The 16,539-nt window shown below is 39.6% G+C and overlaps 2 protein-coding genes across 13 annotated transcripts in view; one reads left to right on the top strand and one right to left on the bottom strand.

The window, feature by feature from the left end:
• Nucleotides 1–6,333, bottom strand: part of LOC123785927 (uncharacterized) — a 98,892-nt gene extending 92,559 nt beyond the window's left edge. For all 11 annotated transcript variants that reach the window (XR_015725176.1, XR_015725180.1, XR_015725177.1 and 8 more), the window contains exon 1: nucleotides 6,055–6,333. The gene's annotated coding sequence lies outside the window, so the exon portion shown is untranslated. The remainder of the gene's footprint in view (nucleotides 1–6,054) is intronic.
• Nucleotides 6,334–6,400: 67 nt separating this feature from the next.
• Nucleotides 6,401–16,539, top strand: part of PSME4 (proteasome activator subunit 4) — a 103,984-nt gene continuing 93,845 nt past the window's right edge. The window contains exon 1 of one of the 2 annotated variants that reach the window (XM_087863397.1): nucleotides 6,401–6,889. In XM_087863397.1, the coding sequence (XP_087719523.1) occupies nucleotides 6,648–6,889 (242 nt within the window). In that variant the 5' untranslated portion in view covers nucleotides 6,401–6,647. The remainder of the gene's footprint in view (nucleotides 6,890–16,539) is intronic. The other variant, XM_045787973.2, reaches the window with a different exon arrangement.

Raw genomic sequence — 16,539 nt, 5'->3', positions numbered from 1 at the left:
CACACACACAGAGCCTTCTATGAGTGATCTGTTGTATAGAAATTGTGGAAAATAAGAGAAAAAGCTAGATTCCGTGTTTGGACTGAAGCAGTACTGGGATGGGAACAACAAGCCTCAGGGGAAGATGATCACTTGACAGAACTAATTTACCAGAAGCAAAAGTTTAGAGCTGGGAGATACTATAAAAACATAACCTCCCATCCTCCAAAACTGGCAGAACTACTGGGTGAGGCACTGAATTTTTCAGTCTATGGAACGCAGTTTCAATTAGTTTCATCTAGAGATTTTAAGAGGTAGGGAGATCCCAGCTGACATTTGGTTACAATTTTAATTTATGTGTTTACTTGACTGTCAACACACTAGATAGTGAACTCCTTGAGGACAAGTACAATGTCATTCATCTTATGATCTCCAACTTGGCACTCAGGAGGCACTCAATAATGTTTATTGAATTAATGAATATATAATTCACCCTGGAGAATTAGGGATTTGATATATTACCCCTTTTATGAGTCTAAAAATTTCAAAAGACATTCTGCTTAGTACAAAAAAAACAGATTGCAAAGGGCAGCATTTCAAGCATCATAGTGTGAGTGTCTTGCTGGCTATTCAAGCTATTCATGCAGACAATTCCATTCTCTGCTTATGAGCAAGGCCTGTTCTATTTATAAATATAAAAACTGGGGGGTAGGTGGAAAGAGTATATATCCTCTTTGTGCATTAGTTATTATCTCTCCACTGCCTCTATTGTTAATTTCTTCAACCCATGTTAAAAAGTACATCCCTTTACTATATTTGATTAAAGGGAAGCTGTGACCTCCTACATTATTCATAGCTTGTCAAAAAGAAGAAACACAAAGAGCTTCGGTTGTGCTGAAAAACTCTTTGCATTTAAATATCAAGTAGGCATTTTCTAAGTAATAATATAATAATTTTTTAATCCTTAAATAAATATAGCTTGATGGATAGGAATCACCAATGACCACCTATGTGATATGAGGATTCTAAAAAAGCTCTTAATCATCCACAATTACTCCCTTTCGCTCCAAATGATGTCTAATAATTTAGAGTTAGAAGTTCATTCCTTAAGGTCTCCAGTTCCAGTAGCATGGCAGCCTGAGCTAATGCAGAAACCCACGTATAGAAATTCTGCATTAAATATAACAAGTGATAACAACAGATGAGTTCACACACAGAAAAGGAAAAATCTCCAGACTCAAAAACAAAGAGGAAAGGAGAGCCAGAGTGATAAGTGTGTGAGTTAATTCTGCATCAATTTTGGGGCAGTGTTATTGGAGCTTGAAACAGCTAGTGACTTGGGTTTTAACACCTACTCAGGGAAAGAAGCTGATGCCTCAGACCAAAGGGAGTTGGAAATAAAATATTGCAAAAAAACCCAGAATTCTCTAAGGGCTGAATTCCCAGGCCTGTAACTTACATAGGATACAAATTCAAATTTATACTAGCTGAAAAATGAACATAAATATTGATTGGTACTGGGCCTGTGCTGTTTCTGTGGATCAGGTGCAAGCAAACAAACAAACAAAATGCTCTGGGTCACATGGGAGTTCCAGAGAGACAAAAAACCAAATGAAGATAGTATCATAATATAAAAAATTACAAAATACAAGCAAATGATCCACCATGAACAAAAGTCAACAAACATATAGCACCCCTAAAAATCTAAAATAACAGAAAGGATTGTCTAAATGTTATTGTCTAGAGGCATCTGGGGGGCTCAGCAGGTTAAGCATCTGCCTTTGGCTCTGCGATCCTGGGGTCCTGGTATTTAGCCCTGTGTCGGGATCCCTCTCCCTCTGCCCCTCCTGCCACTCGTGCTCTCTCTAATAAATAAATTAAATTAAATTAAATTAAATTAAATTAAATATTGTGTAAAATAATTAAATGAACATGTCTAAAATCATTAAAGAAGTCATTGGAACCATAAAGAACAAAAGTCAATGAAAATAGAATAGCAGATTTGGAAAGGAGCAAAATAGAACTTCTAAAATTAAAAAAATCATTAGAATTAGAAGCTCAATGGACAAATTAAACAGATCGGATGCACAATAACAAAGAATTCTATGAATTAGAAATAGGTCTGATAAAGTTATCCAGATGAGGTAAAGAAATGAAGATTTGCAAAATGAAAGTAACAAATACAGAGATTAGAATGAGAAGGTGTAACATATGTCTAGTGGGAATTGTACAAAGAGAGAAGAGGAACAGAAAAATTGTGAACAGATAATAGGCAAAAATTTTACATGACTGATGAATGATATGAATCTTTTCATTTAAGAAACAAAAATCCCCTACAAGATAAATAAAAAGAAGTCTACACCTAGTTACATCGTAGTAAAATGGCAAAATGCCTAACAAAGAGAAAGACTGTAAAGCAGTAATTGTAGAAAAATTCAAGCTTTAGCTGTGATTTCCTCTTTAGTAAAAAAATGAATTCCAAATATACTCTAATGAAGTGAAGTGGATGCCATGATGCATGAGAAGGGCTTTTGGATGAAAACTCCAAAACTTAAAAATCATATAGGAGGGGCGCCTGGGTGGCTCAGTTGGTTGAGCATCTGACTCTTGGTTTCAACTCAGTCATGATCTCAGGGTCATGAGATTGACAATTTGCTGAAATTCTTTCCTCTCCCTCTGCCCCTCCCCTGCTAAAAAGGGCACGCTCTCTCTCTCAAATAAATTAATAAAATCTTTTTAAAATCATATAGGAACTACAGGGTGCCTGGCTGGCTTGGTCGGTAGATCATGTGATTCCTGATCTCGGGGTTGTGAGCTCGGACCCCATGTTAGGTACGGCACCTACTTAAAAAAATCATATAGGAACTAGGGGAAAAAACCTCTCGTTTCTCAGGTCCAATATTCTTGTTGAATAGTAACTGCAACACAGCAGGAGTTCGGACATTTGATTCTATTAGAATGAATCATTCTAATATAATTCAAATACTTCTAAAGGCAGAAACTAACAACCTGTCATTTTTTTTCACTACTAAGTGGATTATCAAGTAGTGAACCAAAGGCATAAATATTTGATTGGTAATTATCCCCAGCAGTTCCTCTAGCCTGAGGAGAAACCTCAGTCTTCAGAATATTTTCCATGAAGGGCTATTGCACTTTCCAGGAACAGCGATTTCAGTCAGCCTCCTGGAGGGGTCTGATAAGAAGCCAAAGTGTCCCTCAGGGTCTGACTGAAAGCATAATGTGCTGTTATCTTTTGGTGGAGTATCCCGAGCTCTAAAAGATTAAAAAAAAAAAAAAAAAAAATGCTCAGGGCATTAGTCTTGAGAAGAGAAAATTAACCCCAGGCTTTGGGTTACTATCTCCAATGATGAGTAGACTTGGTCCCCCAAAGCAACTTAAGGTCTCCCAACTTTCTCACCTGAAGAGGTTTCACTAGTGTTTTCCATTAAGCCTCACATAGAATAACAGAAAGAGACGTCATCTTTTTTGTTCCAATAATTCTTTTGACCTTCCCAGTTCCGACATCCATTTCCAGGGAAACTGACATCATCGGAACGGCCTCTTTGAAATCTTAAATCCAAATATTCCTGTTCTTCCAGATCCCTTGCTCAGGCCAATCCTTTCACATTGCTCTTGTACCTCATCAGGATCTGAGTCCCTTGACCTCTCTATCAGCCCCTCTTCTCTCTTCAGTTAGACTTCAACCAATTTTGACATTAACCACTCTCTTTTAAATGTTCTCAACCCAATGATCTCTATTTAGAAAAGAAAATTCAATGAGATATTGTAGGTAAAGCACTGGCTGAGAGAAGGGTTCAACGGTAGTAGCTAACACCACTACCATCACTACCACCAACATACATTCTTATTCCTTTGTCATTGCATCATACCAGACTGCATGGCATATAATCCTGAGCTGCTAAATATTATTGGGGAAAATCACTAAATTGTTCACAGAGATGACAGTAAATTCATGCTTCCAGACTTAACTGACAAGTAATTTTACTGTTTCTCTAATGGGTTTTCTGAATTTTGAGACTACTCTAAACCTTCTCCAATCTCCTTTGCCCCACTTCCTCCCATCATTCTCATTCTCTTATTTTACAGAAAAAGAAAAAAGAAAAAAGAAACTATCAGAAAGAACTCCTCCAACCTCTAGTCACCAAATCTGCAAACCTTTTTGCATTTGCACCTATCCTCCCCTGCCTTTCTCCTCTGACAATGGAAGCACAGTCTGGTTTATTGCTACAGGCCAATGACTCCACATTCTCTCCCACTCTCTGTCATCCTCACCCACATATCTTCAACCTTTCTCCATTGGCTCTTCTCATTAACATTTAAAGCATATCCCATCTTCAAAAATTCCTTTTTATTCCAGCTACCTCCTTATCTCTCTTTTTCTTCCCACCCAAACTTTTTTAAAAAGGTGGTCCACTTTTACTGCCTCTAGTTATTTACTTCCTATTTTCCCATTGTCATTGTAATCTGGCTTCCATTGTAGCTCCCCTGAAACTGTTACCTGTCGTATCAGTAACTCCAATAAACTCTCCTCAGGTCTCATTTCATTTGACAGGTCAACCACTTTTGATACCTTGATTATTTCCTCCATCTGAAACACTCCGTCTTTAGGAACGCCCACCTTTCTAGAACTCCAACTTCTCTGACCACTTCTCATGAGTTTTCTTTGTTGTCTCTCTCCTCTTTCTCTATCCATCCTTAAATATGGTACTCCTGAGAGTTTGATCAAGGGCCCCATACTGTTTATACTGTTAAACTAATTACATAAAGGCCATTAGACTGAAGTGGCTCTAATGTCTCTGCCCAAAATCTGTGCAAATGCCTCAAGGTTATGAAATCTAAACACTCAGGACAACCAATCACAAACTGCCAATTGGATTTTAAGCTACTGCCAATCAAATAAACTTTGTCTCTACCCCTTCTCTACCTGTCTTTCCCCTGGCTCCTGTCAGGGCTCCTAACCAATTCTGGTTTGGCCCTGCCCAATTCATATAGATTTTTACTCAATGAACTCCTAAAAGTTTTAATAAGCCTCTTTATCTTTTAACAATAGTCTATATCTCATTCCCTCCAATCTTACCTATAATGCTAATACATATCTCAGGTTAGATCATCCTCCTGATCCATACATCAAAGTACTTTTCCATCCTTTAGGCATTTTGCCTCCAAATCTGTTCCTGCTATCTTGGTGAAGGACTTTATTATCTATCCATCTTCTCAAACCAGAAATCTGAAATCATCCTGTCTCTTCTCATTGTTGCACTCTTCATACTTAATCAGCTACCAAGCCCAGACCATTCTTCTCACTGCAACAGTTCTTAAACCATTTCAACTGACATCCATGCTATCAGTATGTCACAGCTTCTTAAGGGGTCCTCCAGTTTCCAATTCGAGTCTGCTTTAATCTATTCTCTACATAAAGTCAGAGTGATTCTTTGAAAATATAAATTATATCACGCCATCCCCATGTCTAAAATGTTTGAGTTTTCTGTTGCTTTTAGGTTTAAAGTTCTGAAAACTCCCTGTTATTTCTTTCAAGGTTTCAGTCCTGTGCTCCTCTTGCAAGCAATCTGCAGCCATTCTGCACTTCTTTGAATTCCTAGAGTGCACGCTTGCAGCCTCTAAGCTGTCTCCTCAGCTAAAATATACCTTCTCCTCCTTTTCCTAACCAACTCTGCACTCAACGCCTTTAACCTCAACCTTACCTATCACTTCTAGGAAACTACTTGACACCCGTCCAGTTTGAACTAACTCCTCTTTAGGTGTTCCCAAGGCATTCTGTACTTATCCACCAATTAAGAGTATTGTCTTGTAATTGCTTATTCCCTAGACTAAAGCTCCAGTTGGCCTCTGAAACCCTGGAGGGCAGAAACCACGTGCTCTTCTCAAGGGCCTAAAAGGAGCGTCTGACACACAAAACAGTTCAATTAATATTTGTTGGATGAATATTCACTTTTTCGGAATGAGGGCGGCCCGGAAGAATAACACAAAGAGGAGGGCTTAAAGGAGACTGAGCAAACAAATCGGTAAGTAACAAGTGAGATGGATACAGAGTACCTAGGTTTTTCCACACACTGGGGGTGGGGGACTAGGCCCACTGCTTTGTCGGAAGGCACGGCGAGTATGGGCTCCCGCAGGCAGCCGCAGAGAGCGCGCGACCCCAAGCGAGGAAGGACAATAGCTTGGAATTCAGCCTCGTGTTTCCGGTGGGGCAGCCTCGCGCTCGGCCGGTGAGGCCCGGGGGTGGGGGCTCCGAGCCGTCCCCACGGCGAGGGAGGCGCGGCCCGCTGGGCTCCCGCCGCCGCCACCGCCGCCGCCACCACCTCCTCCGACGCCGTCGCTCCGCCCCGCCCCGCCCCGCCCCGGAAGTGACTTGAGGCCCGTCCGGAACCTGCGGGCCCGGCTGCTGCAGCGTCACCAGCCGAGCCGGTGCGGGGCGGGCGGAGCGGCCGCTGCCGCCGCCAACGAACCCGGATCGCGCGGGGGCCAGTAGCGCGCCGGCCAGGGGAGGGGGCCCAGCGGTCGGGCCGAGGGCGACGGGCCGCCGGCGGCCGTGGGGCGACGACGACGCGGAGGAGGCGGAGCCCGGAGAGGGGTGGGGGCCGGGGAGGGTTAGGGTGGGAGGGGGTGGGGGGGGTGTCCCTAGGCTCATGGAGCCGGCCGAGCGGGCGGACGGCAGGGATCCCCCGGAGCCCGGCGGGCGTCCCAGCCCGGACCCGCGGGGCTTCGTCCCTCAGAAGGAGATCGTCTACAACAAGCTGCTGCCCTATGCCGAGCGGCTGGACGCCGAGTCCGACTTGCAGCTGGCCCAGATCAAAAGCAACCTGGGCCGGGCCGTGCAGCTCCAAGAGCTGTGGCCCGGGGGCCTCTTCTGGACCAGGAAACTCTCCACGTAAGTGTGTTCGGGCCTGCAGGGTGGGTGGGGAATCAAAGGCTCAGTGGGAGGGCGTCCGGGGGGGGGGGGAAGGCGGCTCTTTGTCCTCACCGGACCTCTGGACAACTCTGCCCCGACTCCAGCCGGTGGTCCCGGAGCAGTTGTCTGAGAATCGAGACAAGTGCCTGGGAAGCACTCAAGTGCCCTCCCTGCCACTTTCCTGCGGGACCTCCTTGGTCCTCGCCAGCCCTCTACGTCCTCCCCAGCTGCTTCTCCCCAAGGGTTCGGGTTGTTGTCTTCCGACCTGCGGGGCCTTGGGGAGCCAGAGGGCACCGGGCCACTAGGGAAAAAGGTGAGCGGTCCCCCAAGGGTCCTTTTTGGACCTTTGCTCATGGGGGAGGAGAGCAGAGAGGATTCATCTATGGGGGAACAACTCTTGACTTTTCCTGGTGCTTCCTCCTCCTCTTCCTCTATGGTCTCCGCCTCTTCGTATCCTTCAATTCATGTCTAGTAACTTTCTGAATGGGAAGGAGGCCGTAGGGAACTCGTAAGTTCTGCTTTTTGGGGCCTGCTCAGTCTTTGTGGGTTTGATTGAAAAGATTGGTTTATCAGCCCCTAGCGCATTCTTGGGCTGTATACTAGACTTTAATGTTGAGAATGTTGAGTCTTAGAACCTCGGGAAAGTGTGTGTTTCTCCAGTTGTGACATTTCCTTTGGAAATGGGTGACCCTAAGGAAAACAGAGAAGAGAGCTGTCAGATTGTCCAGGGCATTATGAGTACCTGGCTTGTGTTTATTTTTGAGACGCTCAGATGAATATAGCTGATCTAAATCAGTTTCAGTTGTTATGTTATTCTTTCATTACTATTACTATTTTTTTGCACAAGCACCCGGCAGACGATAGTGCCACTGAAAGTAGGGGGGAAAGCTAGTAAAAATTCAGTCTGGGGAGAAAGGTTAGAGACTTTATTTATTTATTTAGATACCACCAAACCATTTATGTCCAAATAAGCAGCAAGATGGGCATCTTCACTGTGTCAAGAGGATTTTTTAAGAAAGTTGTGCTGTATCTTGTTTGGTTAACTGTACACAAAATTTGGTAACATTGTATGTTCACGCATGTGGGTATAGATGGATAAACACACAAGACGGAAGTCACTTATCCAATGTTTACTCAAATCTGCTGAGTGAACTGGGTGATGACTCAGGGTTTTGTAATGCAATAGTCTTCTCTACATTTCCTCACAGTATGATTCTTATCTGCCAGTTATTAGGGAGCCTCTGACAAATTTCTCATCTCCACTTGACGGTGGTTGTGGTGGGAGTAATACCTTTTTAATTAAAACTAAACTGAAACACTTAATTTTCCATTTTCAAAGAGTGACCATAAAATGTGAAGGTTAACAGCTCTCCTCTTGATTAGAGTGTGGAGAAGTTTGTGTATTTAGGATTCATAGAAGACTTTGGGGGAAAAAATGCAACAGGGAGAAGAACCACTTTCAGTGAAAACAGAGAAATGTTTTATAACTGATTACCATCAAATGATTTTCCAAGTGAGCCTCCTATGTGTTTGTGTTACTGAGGCACAGTAAAAATAAAGTTATATTTATCAGTTCCAGTAATTCCCCCATTTTAATCACTCTTGTTAGATTTACCAGAGAATAACTATTTTGGGGGACACAGCTTCTTTTAGATGCACGATATATAAGTATACCTATGTGTAAATGCATATCTGGTTTGGATTACTGAATCTGGAATCTACACAGAGTTAAGCATTGTTATCTGACATTTTACTAAGCTTGGCAAATTAGCACCTAGAGTTGGATTATTTTTGGCTTATTAAGTAGCTTTTACCTAGAAATGGCTAAAAATACAGTGGAGACAGTCCGTGGTGGTTAGGGCAAGGTTGCAGTCAATAAGGCTTACTAGCCTTTGAACACCAGACCATTTATGTCTAAATAACCAGCAAGAAATGCTGTCAGAATTTTATTTTGGAACAGTGGTTAAATGCTGCAAACTGATTCTCAGGATTGCACTATGAGACATTTTGAACTTGGTGGGACATGTTGTGATCTTGGGTGTATTTTTTTCCCTTAAGTCATGTTAAGGTGACCTGTTTATAGTTCCGCTCGTTGTTTTTTAATGAGCCTTGTGTGTTGCACAAGTTTACATCTAAATGACGCCAAAACATGTGATGACAGCTGTCAATTACATGAGTAGTGATCATATTTAGTACTTTGTAGAAGAATGGAAAGTAGTAATGAAAATAAAATCCAACTTCTACCAGGAGCTCTGTGATGTGGGAAGATTACTTCAATCATGTGTTTCAGTATTCTTGTGAAAGAAATGAGGGGGTTGGACTAAATAATTTCTGAGAAACATTCCTGGTCTGGTATTTTATGATTTTATTTTTTATCCTGTGGAGCCTCAAATAGGCCAGTGTGTATCTTTCTGCAAGGATTATTTGAGCAGCTTGTAAAGTACTGGAAATAGGTGTATAGATCAAGCACATTCCTAAAGAAGACCAGAGTGTAAATGCTATTCAGAGGCCCTGGGACTGGATCCCGGACCAGAAGTGTAACCCCGAATCTGGGCATCACAGGTCTGGGGGGGGTGGCGGGGTAGAGTTCTGGTTTGGGGATACTCAGGCTTCCCATCCCTTTTTTTTGACTTTGTACCTCACTTATGTACTTGGCCGTCATTCTGTTTCAATCCATTTCGAGACTGTGGGTCTGTGTAACATCTCTGTGAAGAAAGGTTATTTCTGTGTACTTTAAAAATTGGCCCTGTGGTAAAATACAGGCTCTCTTGTACAGACAAGTTCAAGTATTAGAACTGCCTGTTAAAGAGACATTGTTTGTGTGAGGTAATATCACAGGGAACGTCTTAAACAAGCAGGGAAATAACTTGGAGAAGAGAGGCACAAACCTAATGGTCTTTGGGAAATAGCAGTGAAGACAGCTCCGGACTCAAAGTGCAAAGTGTTGGTGGATAACTGGTATGGCCCGTGTGGAGAATGACGGAGTTAAAGAAAGGTAATCTTGAAACTTGCTTTTTTTCCCTTGTCCCTCTGAACCTTTCAGGTGAAGTGGTGAGGTCTAGTTTGAAGACATCAGTTGATCTATACCTGGCTTTGCCGTGAACATTATCATCATCTTGGTCCTGCTTAACCTCTCTCAGCTTTAGGGCCCTCTTTTGGAAAGTGGGAAGAGTATAGACTCTGTGGTTTTTCAGATTTAAAACTTATTTGTGGATTGTTCTATAAAAGCAAAATCTTAACACAATATTGGGCTCCTCCGGCAGGATAAAGCCTGCTCAGGGCTCTGAAACATATTGTTTGAAAAATCACTGAGTTAGTCCCAAAGGGCCTTTCTAGCTTTGTGTTCCTTTAAATTGGTCTGTAGGAGGAAAAACAAGTGAATGGCCTATTTCCTACAAGTTTACCCCATCCATAACCCTTTCTTTCATGTTTTTTTTTTAACCAGAATTTTTATTTTAGTGGAGGATGTGCACTTGGTGTATTATGAAACAAATTTAAATATCTTATTTGTTATAATGAAATGTTATATTCTTCGCTGTTTTATTATAATGAGACTATTATACTGACAGATCATTTCATTTGCTAATTAAACTGTAACTTCCTTGTTTAAATATTATTAAGAACATGATACAGCCTTCTTGGATAGAAATTGGATTATCCCAGTTGAAACCACATAATGTATTTAACTAGATTATATAGCCACCGGAAACTTAAGTTTAGTCACGATAAGAATTAACAAATACGCTGAACTCCTTTTGTGGAAAGTAATAATCTGACCACAGGAGCACCCAAATTTGTATCATGTCTTTGTTGGGGGAGAAAGTAGAAAATGCTAACCACTGAATCTTAGCTATTAACATGATGTATTTATTGGATATATAATGTTTAAGTGTTGAAATTGTGAAGTACACAATAAATAGAAGTGCTTTTTACTTATAAAAAATCTTGAAATCTTGACAAATTACCACCTTGATCAGTGAGAACCAGTTAGGGAAAGTAGTAGAAAAGGTTTGCCTTTGTTATTATATGACCATGCTCAAAACGGGAACCAAAATTTCTTTGTTGAATTGATTTGAAAGCTGATTTTCCATAGAAAAAACAAAGTAAATGAATTAAATTATTTTGGGGACATGATTTTTTCTGATAAAGTTGTGTAACAGTGCAATAAACTGTCCTTCACGTTTCTTTCTTCTTCTTTTTTTTTTTTTTGATTAACCAACTTTAGTTTTTAGAGCAGCTTTAGGTTCAAAGCAGATTTGAGCAGAAAATACAGATACCCCTTGTACCTACACATGCACACATTTAATTTTTCATACCAATCTCAAACTTATATATATGTGTGTGTGTATATTAGATATTATATGTGTGTGTATTAGATATTATATATGTGTGTGTGTGATGTATATATGTGTGTGTGTGTGTGTATATATATATATATATATATATATTTGAGGCCCTTCCCATTTTTCAAACACCTTTTTAGTTTCTTTCTTGCATTACTTGCTTTTATTCATTCATTCATTCTTTTTTAAGTAGGCTCCATGCCTGATGTGGGGCTTGAACTCATGACTCTGAGATTAAGAGTCACACCGCTGACTGAGCTCATCAGATGTCCCTCAAGAACCTCTTTCAATCATTCTTTTAAAACATCTTGTCAGATTTTTCTCGTCACTAGTTAACTGGATGTGTTTGCCAGAATCTCATATGTCAATATATATGATTTGAATAGTTTTTGAGTACTTTTTAAATTTATTTTGCTTTAAACTTTTTTATTGTGGAAAATATCAAACATATGCAAGGAAAGACAGTAATATGGTGAACACTATGTCCCCATCACCTATCAGTCATCAGCTCATGGCCAGTCATGTTCCTTCCACACCCATGCACCCCCCATTGTTTTTGAAGCATATTATTTCATTCATAAGTGCTTCCAGTATGTATCTGCAAGGGAAAAGGAATTAAACCAAAAAAGTCAATATGATGCCATTCTCGAGCTTAGAAAAATGAATAATCCAGTATCACTTTGATCAATTTCATGGAGTTTTACTTGCAAAATTTGTGGTTTTACATCTGAGTTTCCATTTGCATTGTTTTGTCTAAGGTTTACTGCAGACAGACCCTATGGGCAATGATTTATAATACTGCTTATTAATGAACATTTGTGTATTTTGGTATCTTTCTTCCCCTCTTAACTGCGGAGAGATAGAATCCGTCCTGGGGCAACCAGGACTTCCTTGAATTCTCTCCATTTTAAAAACAAAGATATTGGGCGCCTGGGTGGCACAGCGGTTAAGTGTCTGCCTTCGGCTCAGGGTGTGATCCCGGTGTTCTGGGATCGAGCCCCACATCAGGCTCTTCTGCTATGGGCCTGCTTCTTCCTCTCCCACTCCCCCTGCTTGTGTTCCCTCTCTCGCTGGCTGTCTCTATCTCTGTCAAATAAATAAAATCTTAAAAAAAAATAAAAATAAAAATAAAAAAAATAAAAACAAAGATACTGAGGTTCTTACTAGTTAATACATAGTTGTATGCAAAGGAGTAGTGGCAGGAGTCTTTGAACAAATATTTTCTGAGTTCTTTGTGTGGGCCAGGCACTGTTTTTGGCCCATGGGATATGTTAGTGAAAGATTTCTGCCCTCTTGGGAAGTTGCAGTGTGCTGCTTTTCTCTTAGCACACATTTTTGCTCTTAAAGGACAACCTAGGCAAGGGGTAGCTCCATCAAGAAACTTGGGGAAGAAAATATGAATTCTAAGTGCATTACTTAAAAAAAATTCCGACTCTGACCAGTGTGTTTTAATGCCCTAAATGGAGGCCCTGAGAAGGGCGGTTAGGGAAAAAAACTAGTAACACAGTACCATTCCTTGTTCAGAAATCTGAATGTATCATTTAAAAACAAATTTCCCAAGTGGTCTTTCTGCAGTGTTATAAAATAAAATTGTCTCTGAAATACATGTTCTCTCGACTGAAGTAAAATGGAGGTAGTTTCTTGTTTTTTTTTAAGAGATGCTTGTTTATTTAGTAGTAAATAAGGACACAACTTCCTAACCCATTTTCTCATTTTGGAACCGGGGTGTTAACTTTTCTTTTAAATGAGACTTACTTCTAGTCAGTCTTCTCTCACTGCTCTCCTTTTCTCCTTTTTAATACAAAATCGAGATCTGTGTTTCTAATCTGTGTAGAAAATTAGATCAAAATCTCATACAGTGTGAATGGCAAACTGAGAACAGGGTAATACAAGCAGCAGCAAGCCCAGCAACCAGAAAACCCTTTATATTCATTGACACGGCCACTGGAATGTTAAAAGCAACACAAACTATAAATATTCCCATTTGGAATCTTGAGGTTGGCTACTTCCATATTCGGCGTATGCTCAGCATTTCTTCCCTTTTAGTGCACTCTCTCTTGATCCCCTGATCGTGCTTTGGTAGTCTTTGTATATAATCTTCCCTCTGCTGCGAGCCTTCTTGAGGTCAGTGTCCTCCGTGTTTACTTCCTTTCCTCCTCTCCCAGCATTTACTACAGCGGTATATATACATTCATTGGTACTCAGTGATATTATAATTAACTTTTTTGTTCTTTGTAAACTAAAGCACTATGGAATTCTAAGAAATTACTACTTTTCCAGTCAAAATGGAGAAAACTGATATGGGATGAGCTCTATTTTAATACAGGATTCAAAGGAAAGTTACATATTTAGTAAAAGAAAAGGAAGGAAGGCGCATTTTGGTTAGAGAAGAGAATGGTGTGTTTCATAATCCAAAGTAGGAGTCTGGGGGAGTGGGTTTAGCAAAGTTAATTAGAGAAGAAAGATTATATCAGTTGTATCAGTGAGTTTGAGACTTTCATTTAAAAATAAATCTATAATGACTGTCATGTTTAAATATTTATTACTAAATAATTTAGAGTGTGGCTAATACAATTTTTGAATTAGGTGAACGTACAGTTTTGGTAGTGATCATGACCTTTTTATGCTAGTTTGGCTTTTTTTCAGAATAAATAGACCTTAAATTTTGGAGTCTAAAAGTAAAGTAAAGGGGTGCCTGGCTGGATCAAGCAGAAGAGCATGTGCTTCTTGATCTCGGGGTTGTGAGTTCGAGTCCCCCATGGGGGTAGAGATTACTTAAAAAGAAAAAATAAAGGCTTTAAAAAAAAAAGAAAAGAAAAGAAAAAATCAAAATACAGTAAAGGCTTTTTCCTTCCCCAAGAAAAAACTAACACCATTTGCAGCTGTGAAATGGGTTTGAGAATAGTATTGAAGTTCAAATAAATTGGAAATTGCTTAAGAATTATTAAAAATGCTTTCTAGTCTCCTAATGGTAGGTACTCTAAAAGAAATATGTTAGTGATCTTTGGGCTCTAAAGTGCTACTTCATCTTGTTTTCTGACAAATTTCTTTTTTAAACCAAGGATGGAGTAGAAGATCTTAGAGTAAAAAACTTGATGAATGCAGTCTTTTGCATTAGAGTGTTTATATTTTGGGCAGGTTCCTGAAGAGTTTAGTTGGGATAATTTCTCTTACGAGGGAAGGTGGGTTACTTCTAGACAGCCCAATAAATAAAATATTGTCAAATTTCTGCCAACATATACCAACCAGAGGTCCCTATTTTGTATGTGGCCGGAAAAAAGTTATCATTAAACAAATTCCAGAATTACTTAAAATAAATCATAGTTAAAGAGACAGATATCTTAAAACTTTTTCATTTTGTGGGGTTTTTTTTAGATAGTTTGTATGGTCTCACAATTTTTCATCTATATGTTCATTTATTAGTGCTTAATAGAGAATTTTTCATTTGTGGGTTATGACCAAAGGGTTGTGAAATCAATTTAGGTCTTGACCTGGTTTTTTTGTTTTGAGGAAGGTTTTTTTGTTTGGTAGTGAACTAAATTAGAATTATTAGAGTTAGAAGTAATAAGGGTGAATGTTTATGACCTTAATTTCAGTTCTATATTTTTTTTTCAGTTTTTTATATGTTTATATACTGGGTTATATATTTACAATGATGGGTTGTGGCCCCCCAAAATATGAAAGCTACTGATTTTACAGGTTTCTTTCTGTAATTCAGATCGTCTAATCAACACTTACACCTTGAGCTACAAAGATACAAGGGGTGAAAATGAAAAGTAGCAACAGTTTTAAAAAATCAGTAAACTGAGGGATCTTACAGGAGAGCATTGGTTAATAGATTATTGAATGATGGCATAGATACTACGTACCATGTGTTGAGGCCTCAGAGTGTGCCAACCTTATGCTGATGACTTTACATTCATTATTTTATTTATTTTTCACCTATGAATTGTAGGTACGTTTGTTATCCCAGTTTTACCTTTGAAAGAAGTGAGACTTAATGAGGCAATGTATTAGCTGATTTGTCTGATGACCACAGGGCTTCCCTTTAAGCCCTGTGTCCCAGAGGAAGGAAACTCCCAGGCTATACAGCCTGGGAAGGCTACCTGGGGAAGAACTGCATCTGAGCCTTAAGATGGGATTTGGTTAGGTAAGCAGGACTTTTGAGAAAGCCGCTTAACATGGGGGAACAGAGATAGGAGCAAGTCGACTGTGTAACTGTTAAAGTCTGTATTTAGAGCATTATATTGAAGTAATCAGTTATTTGTCTCCCTGTAGGCTGGATGCTCCAGGACCATTTGTTACTTTAATGTTTCCATTCCCTATTGTCATGTCTGTCTCTTGAGTGACATTCAGTAAAGCATTTCAAGAGATGAATGCCCCTTGTCCATGACTCCAAAGAAAAGCACCCGGAAAAGAATAGAGGGATCATTATTAGGTATTAATAGTGAATGACTGTATTACTCCAGAAATTGTCATGTCAGTTTTAATATGTCATAAAGAATATAACTCTGAATATGCTGAAGTGCCAGTGAGCATTATTTAGCCTGTGGTATAGGTGGGGATAAAGAGAAGTGTATACTTCAGATCTCCTTGTCCATTTAGAGCCTTCCATCAGGATTACTATACTTGGTAAAAGTAATAGACCTGTTTTATAGTGTGTTTTGGAAACCTACTCAATGTTTTAAGGCCAATTTGCTTAATTTGGTAAAATATTTATTGTTCGTTTGAAGGGTTTTTCTTTTTAAAAATAGAACTAGTTCTTGTGAGCTGTTTTTAATTACATAAGCCAGTATATTTCTCAAGATATACTCATACATTTGGTCAGTCGAAAAAAAATGTTCCTCAGAACGTCCACGTTGTTTCATTTCTTTGGTTAGAGTTGAGGATTATATATGTATAGAGTCATGGACCCTGCCATCCTTACCTGTCAGTCATCTAAAGAAATACAATAATATATACATGTATACCTCCAGTAAGAAGTAAGATATGGAAAGTACTCAAGTTTGGTACAAGCTATTGAGGGACAGAGAGGACAGAGATAGCACTTTTGGTTGGGAACGAAGGAAGACTGTGTGAAAGAGGAAGCCTTAGAGGATGGATAGGCTTCTAAGGATATGAACAAGTAATTCACAAAAAAATATGCAGTAAGCAAATATCTTAAGATATATTTAGCCTCATAACTAAAGAAATACTAATTGAAGCAGATTATGTATTTTATTTTTAATGATTTAAATCTATTTTAAACCATATCTTATACTCCAGTCAGTCTGCTAAGGTGCAGTG

Source organism: Ursus americanus, chromosome 7 (assembly GCF_024610735.1).
Source record: "Ursus americanus isolate L20-20 chromosome 7, mUrsAme1.1.p, whole genome shotgun sequence".
Lineage (NCBI taxonomy): Eukaryota > Metazoa > Chordata > Mammalia > Carnivora > Ursidae > Ursus > Ursus americanus.
Note: the sequence above shows the minus strand (reverse complement) of the source record. Positions and strands in the feature narration are given on the sequence as shown.